Source organism: Charadrius vociferus, unplaced genomic scaffold (assembly GCF_000708025.1).
Source record: "Charadrius vociferus isolate BGI_N301 unplaced genomic scaffold, ASM70802v2 scaffold512, whole genome shotgun sequence".
Taxonomy (NCBI): domain Eukaryota; kingdom Metazoa; phylum Chordata; class Aves; order Charadriiformes; family Charadriidae; genus Charadrius; species Charadrius vociferus.
Genome location: NW_009647050.1, coordinates 131,590 through 144,384, shown reverse-complemented (window position 1 = coordinate 144,384; position 12,795 = coordinate 131,590). Strand labels below are relative to the sequence as shown.

Below are 12,795 nucleotides of genomic sequence, written 5' to 3'. Positions count from 1 at the left end.
GGCGCCGCTTTGTCTTCGCGGTTTGTACGCGGACGGGATCAGCTGTGACCCCCGAAAGCGCTCCTCCTGCAGCCACCATGGTGGCCAAGGATTATCCTTTTTACCTTTCCGTCAAGAGGGCAAATTGTGCCTTGGAAGCGCAGACAGTGACCAGCCCGGCTAAAGAGACGGAGGTACTTAATCTACTGGGGATACGGTTGCAACTTTATTTTTCCTTGTAGCGTGATCTGTGTTGCTTTGGGGAAAAGTAACGTGCTGTGAAAACAGGCTGCTCTGTATAGATACCTGGTTTGTTTAGGCATCCTTTACTGCATGCTCGAGATGTTGAATTTTCTTTTGAAATAAGGCAAGGAACAAAGAATCTAAATTTTTGTCATCTGTCATTTTAAGGAATTAAAATTAATCGTTTATTAATCTTGATACTTCAAGTAGTGGGAAACAGCTAGTTTAGACATGTAATTTAAAGTCACTTAAGTGTTTTCTATTCCAGCACTAACCATTACTTACAAATTCTTAACTTATGCAGGAACTGCTTATATGCTTTGTTGAGCAAGGGGAATCTGGGGAATGGTGTCTCAAAGCATTATCTGGCTTTTCCTCAGCAGTAATAAATCAAGAAATTAATACAATAACACAGTTAACTGAAAACTCTGCCCTATCAGCAGGTTGACTATTCTGTTTCTTAAAAAGTATGAAATCCTTTTAAGTGACGTTAAAAATCTTGTTCATTAACCCAAATTCAACACATTAATTTGCAAAATTCTCATAAATGGTGAAACTTTTCAGGAACAATGTTCATGAAAGACTTAAATATTTGATACTTTAGGTTATGTGTGCTTGTTTGGAAAGAAAACAGTGATCTTAAGGATTCTGTCTAACTGTGCTAGGGGAAGGATAAAATTTCTCTTTGGAAGTTTTTATCACTTGAATATATAGCTTCTCAGTTAGTCTTGTTTGCTGAGTAACTTGAAGACAACTTACTAAATTGGGTGCATTTAATACAACTGCATCAAAGATTAATTACCTCCAGCAGTTGAATAGACCTAAAGTAAAGGTAACATAAGCCAAGTTACTATTTAATCATGATGCTTAAGCTAAGAACTAATAAGAAGATGCTGCACTCTTGCTTTTCACTGTACTTTTATGTGAAGGGATTTAATTGTAGCAGGTTACAAAGGTGGAATTTTTTTCAACTGCATGTTTTTGAAAATTAACACCCTGTGTGTGTGTACATATGCATCTATGTTAAACACAAGCTGTTAAGTACCAAATGGTTCTCTTCAGGGTACTCATTTTACTAACTATAATATTAAAGAAGTATGGTTTTAGCCTTTACTATGTGAAGGGTTTTTTTCTGAATGAATAGAATTGTCGCATCTGAAGAGTTGGAGTGTTCCTCTTACACTTAGGAAGGGCAGCTTAATTATAGTCAAATTTCAAAGAAAAAGTCTCAGTGAAAGCTTAGAGCATGAGGAAGTATCTAATAACAGGTGCAATCAATCAAAATCACAATGTGCAAACAGTTGTTTTGGATTTATAATCTTTCAGTTTGTGTTTTATACGAATAAGAAAATGCACCCTATGCTTTCAGGCTGTTTTCTGAGAGTATGATGGACTTCCAGCTTTCTGAAAAATAAACTTTTAAACACTCCTGTTTCTTTTAGGAGGGGTATGAAAAGACCACCTGCCACTCAAAAAATTTGGTTTAGGAAGCAGAAATAAAACCTACTTTTTGGGAAAGGCATTATAAGGATAGATGTATGCAGCCTGTTTCTTTGAAGTTTGTCAATATGTGGGGGGGGAAATCTATGTTTCTTCTCAAACTGCAATGTTAAGTTGTTCTTCCACCCTTTAGTATTTACAAGTCTAAATAAAGCTGTCGGGCGCCTTCTACCACAATTTTGTGTTACTACACCAGAGTGCTAGCTTGTATGTGAGTTACGAATTTGTGGCTTTGAAAACCGGGGTTTCATTTTAATAATTAACACGTGAAGTTGGTTGATTTATTTAATAACTTAACTTGTGCATAAAAGTTGATATGTGTGGCATAGAACAGATTTTCTGTGATATAGATGTTGTGTTTGGTTTTAAATCAGAACTTGTGATTGTAAAATATTTCCTCTGACCGATTTAAACAATAATCTTTTAGTGTTTGTTTTGAACAGACACAAAATACAGCCTGGAAGTTCCAGTACAATAGTACTTACATGGGATGAAATTCAGCCAAAAATTTGAGCATATACTGAACTGTTAAAATTGTCCCAGATTTCCAGCTGGCTCTCTGGGTAACAAGCTGAAGATTACGGGCAATCGATTAGTTCTTCACTTGGAGCCTGCAGAGCAGCAGTGGAAAACCAGGAATGTTTTTGAGGAACAAGTCAGTGGCACAAAAGAGAACAGAGGTTTTCTACTTACAGTTCTTTCTTTAGGCCACACTGGCTTCCTTGGCATAAACGCTGTAGAATTAGCACAGTCACAAAAGAATGACAAAATGTGTGAAATGTATGCGAACAGTAAAAATCGGGATTCTGACAAAAGGCCAGTGTACCTCTTAGTCAAAGTACAATTATCATAAGGCTTTCTAAATGCAGTTTAAGGGCAACAAAGCACTTCTGTGTTTGAGGAATGAGTGAATATAGGAAAATACTATAGGGCCTTTACATACATCATTGCCTACCCCACGTAAAATAATGTAGTACAATTCTCAGTACAGAGGTGTTAGGGTCAGTGTTCAATGGTGCCCAGTGATAGGACAAGAGGTAACGGGCACAAACGTGAATATAGGAAGTTCCATCTTAACATGAGGAGGAACTTCTTTCCTTTGAGGGTGTCAGAGCACTGGCACAGGCTGCCCGGAGAGGTGGTGGAGTCTCCCACTCTGGAGACATTCCAAACCCGCCTGGATGCTGTCCTGTGCAACTGCTGTAGGTGACCCGGCTCAGGCAGGGGGTTGGACTAGGTGATCTCCAGAGGTCCCTTCCAACCCTGACCTTTCTGTGATTCTGTCTTTCCAAATTTTTCATAGTAGAAAAATAGAGACAGTAAAACTTGACATTTGCTTGCTTTAACGTATAAAAAGCCCCACGTCTTTCCCAATGATTTCTATATACACACCATTTGCGATGTTTCACTGGTTAAAGCAGCTCCCTTCTCACCCCCACCTAAAAAGAAACAAAGTGAAGCAGAGCCAGTGGATGGGCAGCAGATAAGAAAGAGCTCACACAGTCACAGAATGAGGTTTAAAGGTCTGAAGTCATGGGAAAACATGAATTCCTCAGAGTAAGGATGTTCTGTTCTGCGGTACAGAATCTAACACAGTGCCTGGGTTTAGGCTCTAAAAACTGCAACGGTGGCATAGAATTCCTTTGTGTCTCCAGCATGTTGTATGTCTCCTTACATCTCTTACGCTGCAGAAATCATAGACCTAAGAATCAGAGCTGTTTGCAATCTGTCTTTTCTTGGTCTTTTCTTGTCTCCTGATATTCTCGCTATTTTGATGTGCAGGACCATGTTTAATTTGGCGTGGGTAGCGCAGGCAAACTAACCTGCAGGGTAACCCACAGGCCATGGCACATCATTAACATGAGAACCAGGCGTGGAGCCGGAGGGAGAGGGGCCAAAAGATTGAGATAAACTGCAAGTCATGAATTTTCTTTGATCTTCATAAATGTATGTATTTCATTTTCAATGAAATATTAGCAAGCTGCAGTTTTGAGATATTTCAGGTAAGTTCATGTGGGGTGTAACTGCAGTGAGCTAAACGTGGAAATGTGTCAAACCCCCACAGTTGGAATTGCTGATCTGTTCTGCTTAATGGCAATTTGAAACAAACAGCTTGCCTTTATTTTTCCATTCAGCAACTCGCTGTATGATGTCTGCTTGTTAATTGGCAGTCCAGCTTCATATCCAGTTTGTTCCAGAATGGACAAGGTCGGTCTTAGGTAGTCTGTACAGGCAGCTTCTAATGAGAGGAAACGCAAAATTGAATCAACTCTACATCAGTTGTATGGGTTTTCCAGAGTTTCTGTTACTTGTGTTAATTCACCTCAGTGTGAGGTTTTTCTGTTGATTGGCCTTCATTTCCTAACTGCTGGTAGACATACTCATTTCTGGATATTGCAGAGAAATGATCAGTCAGGATAGCTGGATGCACTTTGTCATGATGCTACTGACACTTTAGTGGTTCTGTCTTGCATATGGCAAATGAAATCTGAGGTCTTAAGAGCAGGGACTAATGAGGGCAGCCTGTTTGCAGCAAAGAGCCAGTCTTTGATCAGCACATGGTGCGATAGCGTGTTGCAACTTTCAGCTGATTTTCTTCAACTGAGAATACTTTACCACTTCTCTATATGTCTTTTCATTGTATCCTGACTATCATTTCAGGTCCTCTTCTTTATAACATTGTGATTAAAACAAAATATCTCTGGATTTTGGTTAATTTACTTGCTAGTTTTGTGGAGACTGGCAGAGGAGGAATAACAAACCTCCTCCTGCTCCCATCAGAGAGTGTGAGTGGTGGATGGAACCTTGAGGATTTGAAGGAAAGTTGTATCATTGATACACACAATTTATTGGCTGATCAAGTTGCCTTTATGTATCAATTTACTTAAATATCGTAGTAAATTCTTCTTGCAGTTTTACTGGTGGGATGCCTCGCCCGGGTTTTAGGGTGGATTTGTGTGGATGATTAGTTACCTTTGTGCAACACTGAACTATACTTAGAACTGCTTTAGAGTCACCTATTTTATTTTTCTTGACCATCAGCCTCAGCTCTAGAAGGCTGAATGTTCTAGAATTTCCCAGTTGATGTATTTCTAAGATAGTATAAAGCACAGGCAAATTCTCTGCTGTTTCAAGTATAAAAAAATACAGTCTTTATTAGCACCAATACAATTGAGAATGTTGTTCTAGATTTAGATTTGCTTCTCTCTGGAGGTGCAAAAAGCCTGAGATGCCGGCTTAATTTACCTTTAGGTTGAGTGTTTGCTGTATTAAGAGACTCTGTTGTAACATAGGTTGTTTTTTTTCTGTTTTAACCTTTATTGTTTGTTTTGGTTTTTTTATCCTACTGAAGGTTAAATACTGATAACATCCTGTGGAACAGAGCTTGAATGTGGGTGTGTTTTTTTTTTTTTTTTTTTATTAAACTCCAAGTTTTGTGGGCATTTATTAGAACTGTTTAATCTTAGGCCAATTTAACTAGTAGCAGACTAATAAAAATAATAATGTTGGGCTTCCTGCCATGACAAATGTTGACTTACCCTTATAAAGTTGACTACAAACTAATAACCGTTAAAGTATAGGAGTATGGAAACTTAGCGAGTTACATGAAGTCTGAAACAGGCTGGTTCTGTTTTCGTTTGCTGGCACTGCTTGTGAATTATGTTTGAAACAAAGGTTACTGTACTGTTTCAATTTATAGTGTCTTCCATTTATTACACTGTTAACTCTTTTGAGACTAATTTAAGTTAAAACATTTTGCCCTAATGAATGCTCCCATCACATAGAATGAATGTTTTGGGTATCTGTCTTGGTTCACAAATAGAAAGTTTATCAAAAGGGGGAAAGAAATAACCACCATATTTTTTATAAAATGTCGAGAAATTTAGCAACTCCAAATCCAGAATTACTACAATAAATAATTATCTCAGAACTTGTTGAACTCCAGTAAGTCAGGATGTTTTTAACAAGCATTGCCAATTTCAGTGGTTTTGTACGTGGACTGAGAGGAGGGTAGTTTGCCCTTGAAGGTACACGGGGTGAATTCTAATATTCTAAAACGCTCATTTCCTGTACCAGTTTTCACATAGCACTTATTTTCTGGTTGCCTTAAAAATCTCTAAGTTCCTTTTGTTGAGTTTGTTTTTAAATACAATCAGAAAAATCAACACCATGTGGTCACACAGCGGTGCTGCAAGTGGGCTGAAGACACAGATGTAATGACCCCTCCGGGAAATATTTTTCCCTTGTTTGTCAAATTCAGCACCAGTTCTCCGGCAGAGAGACTGTTGTTGAACTTGCTGATAAGAGATGGGAGAGACGGGTGGAAAAACAATCATACCAGCAGTGAACATACGTTTGCTTTTACTGTTCACTGGGAGGAAATCAGCGGCTAAGCTGGTCAGGAGCACAGAGTGAAAGAATTTTGAAGTGAGGTACTGAAGCAAATGAAGACCTTTTATGTGGCACCTTGACTATTACTCTGTGTTCTTCGGTATGTGTTATCCAGGTCATTGGTTCTGCTGTTCTGCGGGCAATATAAAGGGCGCCTGGCCTAGTTCTTTTTGTTTCCATTCCTTCTGTTTATTAGGAAATTAAAACCAATCTTTTGCTAGAGTAGTTTATCCATCAAAGTGTGATAATTAAGCTGTGGGTGGCCTTGGTGAATGACAGTTTATAGAAAACTAATCGATATTAAATGAATTTAACTCACTCTGACACTCTGCTTTACACTTTGGGGAAAATTCCATTCTTTATGTATACTAGTATAAGAATTGTTTTATTTTGTGGATGAAGAGCATGAGAAGTGTTTGCTTCTTCCCCTAAATAGCCTCCTGGAAGCTTTTCGTATCTAGGTAGCAAGCGTGTTGTTGGCTACAATATATCCAATTATTAGGTGCCAGTTTCACTAATGAAGAAATAAAAATAACATCAACTTAGTTTGTCAGTACATTGCAGCTAATGCAAGTGCCTAATTCTTCAAAGAATCTTCTGCTTTAACATGCTTCTGTGGCTGTTGAATTCTTAGCTTGCCCCAGGAATGGGCGCTGTATGCCAAGATTCGGCTTTTAGATGGTAAACGGTATGTATTAGAGCCAAAAACAATGATAGAAAAGTTATCTTTTTGCAAAGATGATGTTGTGTTGAAATGACCATATCACAGTTTTTAAAAAGCAACTCCTCGCTCAGTTCTACAAGGCAAAAAGACTTAAATTTTACTGAAGAGTGACTTGGCAGAAGTTCCTCAGCAGAGGATGGCTTCCTGGTAGCACTACAGCTGAAGCTGCTTGCTGTACGCGTTTCCCAGCTGTCCAACAGCAGAAGACTAATTTTTTGAGAGTTATACATCAAAAGCTAGAGCTTTCATTTCTTAATCAGCAGCCTAAACCATTGGGTTAGAGTTTAATATGTAGAAGATACTAGAAATACAATTATATGTACATATAGGATCTGCAGAATAAATTACAGGGAAGAAGCAATCTAGAGCACCGTGTCCTTCATGCCACATTAGAATGGTGAGGCATGGCATCTTTGAAACTTTTGATCTGATAGTTTCCTGTCCAAAATCGGTGATAATCGGTGATTGTGCCATTGTGATCACTGTAATCTTTCTTCCTATGAATTCCCCAAAAAAGTATATGGTAAAATTACACTCTCGCAGAAGGACACAGAGGTTGTTTGAAATATCCACTGTACGGTTTCCAGAACCATGCAGATCTTGGACACGGATTTGCTTGTTTTATCAGTTTTTTCACAGTTTCAAGAGTTCTCTTTGAGGCTGCATATATACACAGTATTTCCAGCTTTAATTTTTTTTTGTCTCTATTCAACTGTTACCAAAGTCATCTTGAGTTCAAATATACAGCTCCCTCCAAAAGCCATCTGCTCTTTGTTCTAGCCTAGTCAGGTATTAATTTGACTTCACTTGACTGTTCAGCCTTTGAAGTTACTGCGCTCATGTTTCCCTCAGCTTTATTTAGCCTTATATCAAATTTAAAGCCCTGTCAGATTAACACTACTTGTTCACATATACCAGCTCCACATTTTGGAAACTCTGCCAAACTGTAATCTGGATCTTTTGTTTTCCAACTTACTTCCTGTATTGTTTTGTCAAGTCTTTGTGACTCCGAAAATGCAGTCCAACATTTTGTTTTATTTCAAAACTCTGAAATTATTTTTTAATACTAATAATAACTTTAAAAGGTCAGGCAAAACATTGTAATTCTTGAATTTTTTGTGTCATAACTTGGCCCGGTTCCCAGACTGGACAGGTGATGGTTGTTGCAAGTGGATCCAGCCACTAAATCCCATCTCAATCCCATCTGCTTCTAAGTTCCCTGAACTGGGAGGGGGAGCAGGAGGAGTGATGACTGTGGGTAGCTCTGAGTCTTCTGAGCACACTCAGAGGTACAGACCTGGAACCTGATGTTCATTCTACCCAGACAATGTGTCCTTACTGGAGCCTCTTCATGCTGGGCAGACACTGGAATCGCACGGTTCTGCGTTCCCACGTGCTTGGATTCATACCCCAAAAGATTTTTATGATTGCAGGACCCCTCGTTAACTGGAAGACCAGAGATTTTTCAGAGGCAAATTAGTAAAATTGTGAACAAATGTACTAAGAATTCCTAACCGCAAGCAGTTTATTCTTTTTTAAAAAAAAAAAAAAAAGGCTTGGGAAGCAGCATCTGGACTGCAGCTCCCTGATCTTATTGGACTAATGTGCAAGTGCAGATTCTGGTCAGTATCTCTGGTAAAGCAGAACAGTTCACGCTCTCTTCTCTTTCCATTTGATCTGTTGGTTCTGAAGAACAGAGCCCTTGGAGAGAAAAACAGCCATCTGTTTAAAACTTACTTTTTTATGCTTGTGACTGGAATTTTTCCCTGTCCAGACCATTGGCCTCAATAGTTTGTTCAGCTTCTCTGTGGCGCTGGTGTGGAGAGGCAGCACAGCTTGAGAGGGAGGGTAGCGATGAAAGGGGAGGTAGAGGCAGAATGGATGTAGAGCATGCAACAAAAGTACTGTGATCAAATGTCTAAGTTTCAGTATTACTATCTTACAGTTTCAGAATTGCTCTGGTAGGGCTATATTTTTATTGCACAGTCAAAGCTTTACCTGGACAAACTTTATTATTCCACAGTGGAGAGGGTGACAGTGCTGATTGTTCTTCTTGTTTGACTGCTCTGAGGGAGATGACACCTGGAACACTCAGGTGTGATGAGTTTTTATTTCCGGCTTAACCTAACAGACTGTTTCTAATGTGCGGTGAATATCACATTGGCAGTATTCAGAAACCTTTCATTGTAAGTAAGAACTTCTGATTAATAAGATCTACTTTCAGTCTTAATTGGTCAAGATGTAAAGTCTTAGACTTCTGAAATTACTGATTCATTATCTTAAATAATTCTGTTGGAGAGAATCTTGTAATAATGCTCATCTCTTTTAATAAGATCAAATTCCTAATTTGAACTACATATTTTAGCTGTTTTTAATTCTGATCAGATTTTTCAGTGTGAGATTAGAATACGATACACTACCTGCGGAAGACAAAATGGGATGTTGAGACAGAAGGAGTAGGACCTCTGCAGGCCTTCACAACCACAACTTTCCTTTGACTGTTGGGAGACGTGCTGACCTCTGGTGGCTTACAACAAGAAGGTCTAGAAGAGCTTAACGTTTTTTGATGGTGGCTGAAGCTCTACTGTGTTCCCCCTGGAACTGTAGGCATCCCCCGTTAGGAGACAGCACAGGTTTCTTTTTTTCACTTCCTCTCTCCAGGAGAAAAAAAGGTGATTTCAGTTCTTTTTACTCAGGCTGATTTTCCCCAAGATTATTTGATGCTGTACATCCATTTTCACAGCTGCCTGAAGCTTATGTGCCCCACACGGCAGAGCAAATTAGGTCCTGGTCTGAGTGCTTAGCCTGCAGGCTTTGAGTAGTAATTAATGAACTTCAGCTGCAGTAACACATAGTGTTTGGAAGTATTCAAATAAAGATAGACTGACTTGCTGTTCCTTACTTAGTTTTAAACATTACTTAGGAAGTTATGTTGCAACGCACTTAAATGAAATGCTGCAGAGATGCAGTGAAATACAGATTTACTTCTCTTGTGATTTCATTTGCTGTCAGTAGACTCCTCAGAAAATTATCCAAGAGCTTCTGGGCTTAGTTTTGTTATAAACTAAGACTGAAAGACTGTGTAAAATTGTGAATAGATCACAATATGTGTGGAAAAGGTCTGTAAGAGTATGGGGAGCATTTAACTTTCAAGCAAGATATGGCTATAATGTTTTATAGATCAAATTTGGGCTTTTTTGCATGAGTTTTGTCATTTGACTGTAGAACCTATATGTAGGAACAAAGTTGAAAGATAACAAAAAGGGTACAGCAGTGAAGAATCACAGAATGGTCAGGGTTGGAAGGGACCTCTGGAGATCATCTAGTCCAACCCCCCTGCCAGAGCAGGGTCACCTAGAGCCAGTTAGACAGGAACACATCCAGGCAGGTTTTGAATATCCAGAGAAGGAGACTCCACAGCCTCTCTGGGCAGCCCGTTCCAGTGCTCTGCCACCCTCGAGGTAAAGAAGTCTTTCCTCATGTTGAGATGGAACTTCCTGTGTTCCAGTTTGTGCCCGTTGCCCCTTGTCCTGTTGCTGGGCTCCACTGAAAAGAGTCTGGCCCCATCCTCTTGACATCTGCCCTTTTGTAAGCATTGGTGAGATCCCCTCTCAGTCTTCCCTTCTCCAGGCTAAACAGACCTGGGTCTCAGCTTCTCCTCATGAGAGATGCTCCAGTCCCCTGATCATCTTTGTAGCCCTCCACTGGACTCTCCAGCAGTTCCTTGTCCTTCTGGAACTGGGGAGCCCAGAACTGGGCGCAGTACTCGAGATGTGGCCTCACCAGGGCAGAGTAGAGGGGGAGCATAACCTCGCTCAACCTGCTGGCCACACTCTTTTCAAGGTACCCAGGGTAACACAAGGGCACATTGCTTGTTGTCCTCTGGGATGCCCAGGTCCTTCTCTGCAGAGCTGCTTTCCAGCACGTCAAGCCCTAATCTGTACTGGTACATGAGGTTATTCCTCCCTAGGTGCAGGACCCTACACTTGAAGGAGAAGTCTTCTATTAATCCTAATCCCCCTTTCCCTATCTTCTGGAAAGTCCATCCAGTCTTGATTTCCAGATTTTGCTTTCAGGATGTGATATTTATGTCTAAGTCATCTTTGCTGCTAAGGTAGAGCTGGTAGCAAAAGCTGTGCTGCTGGCATAGCACTGCCCGACTCGGTCTGGGACTTCATGTCCTTTCACTGCAGTGCAGCACAATTCATAACAAGCAGGCTCTGCCATGGGATATTATTATTTGTGCACCAGGACTGGCATTCTAAATAATAATAAAAAAGAAACAGCTGATGGCTGAGACACCAGTTAGAGAATTACAGTGGAATCTCAAAGATTTTTCTTCATTTTGGGGAGATGGGGGGTGGGGATGGTGATGCTGTAGATAAGTATGCTGGTGGTACTGCAATGACGTAAAAAAAAAATACTCCTTCAAAAACCTGTGTCAAAGACAAGATTGCTGAAAAGGAAGCAATATGAATAGCAGTGTGATGGTGAAGATAAGGATGTAACTTGATTTAGGCTGCTAAAATTTTTTAATGCCAGGTTTCACGTGTGATGGAATACATTATTTTTGCTAGAGGGTTAAACACTTTGTCCTTCATCTCAGCCAGCATTTATGGATTTCCAGGTCTGCCTGCTGAGAAGAAAATTAAATATGTAGCTGCTTCTCACCTTTCCTCTGTTGCTGTACTAATGGAAGAGAATTTTTCTTGCCAGTAACACAGATGATGATCATCGCTGCTGAGATTTATTATTTTTTGGTATCAGGAAGGATGACAAATCTGCATTATTTCCAGAAGGATTCGGATTTCTGAACAAAAGGACAATAGGCATGCTTCATTTTCTTAAAGCTATGTCTAGGAAATTGGAGGCATAGCAAGCCGACGCAAACTTTATAAGCATGGCTGAAAAAGAAAGATGAACTGCTTTAGGATGTCCTTGAAATATGATGTTGGATGGGTTTTTTAACTTCACTTGGAAGGTTTGGCTCTTTTTCTGTCAAAAGTTGCCTTTTGCATGTGCTGTTCAAGATCCATTAAATGTCAGATGGAGGTTAGGAAGCCAAGGGTAACTGTTCTATTTTTCTGTATTTATAATCACTTTTTCCTTGTGTTATGATTTCCGTTAACGCTTTTTTTTAAAATCTGCAGGTCAATTGGCATGTTATATTGAATGGCTATGTATTACTATAAGTGCTGTTAAAAGTATATATGAAAAGCATTACATTGAATGCTTTATGGTAGATTTTTGTTTAATTTTCCTTTCTATTTAATGCAAAAATTAAATACACGGAAATATGTTATTAATGTGTTTGTAATATGTAAGTGTAGGAATATGCACTCAAAGGACAACAAAGGTAGAGATTTCTGTCTGAGTTATATTTTCTGGAATAAAATACATTTAAGTGAATAGAGTCACATGTTGACAGTGCCAGAGGCAAAGAAACAAATAGAATTGTATTTATGTGAAAGTATTTCTTTCAATGACAAGGTTATCATAACATGCATTAGCTGCAGAGCACTGCTGAAAATTTCTCTTTTAAGAATGAGTTAATATAATAAAATTATTTTGCTTTTCTTTACCTTTCTCCCTTCCCCTGCTCCCAGCCATGCCAACTTCTGCATGATTACATTTTTCAGCTGATTCCAGGATCTGTATGTACCAGCCAAGAGTAATCTGTCATTGTCAGCGTTTAAAATTGCTATTTTTTTTCCACTACCCTAATTACATACCAGCTTTACAAACTTGCTTTTTACAAATGCTTTCTTAGGAAAATCAGCAAAACTGGTAGCAATGTTTATCTGATGATGCTCACGCTCCCCCCATTTTTGTTCCTTTCCCTTGTCCTCCTCCCCTGCTACAGGAGCCCAGTAACAAACGGGTCAAGCCGCTTTCCAGAGTTACATCACTAGCGAGTCTCATCCCTCCGGTACGGGCCACTCCACTGAAGCGGTTCA

General features: G+C 39.5%; 1 protein-coding gene across 1 annotated transcript in view; it reads left to right on the top strand.

Annotated features, from left to right (window-relative positions):
• Window positions 1–77: 77 nt before the first annotated feature.
• The window catches only part of ARHGEF3 (Rho guanine nucleotide exchange factor (GEF) 3), a 30,981-nt gene continuing 18,263 nt past the window's right edge, over window positions 78–12,795 (top strand). The window contains exons 1-2 of the mRNA XM_009895732.1: window positions 78–173; window positions 12,702–12,795. The exon at window positions 12,702–12,795 is cut by the window's right edge and continues 29 nt beyond it. Coding sequence (XP_009894034.1) covers window positions 78–173; window positions 12,702–12,795 — 190 coding nt within the window. The remainder of the gene's footprint in view (window positions 174–12,701) is intronic.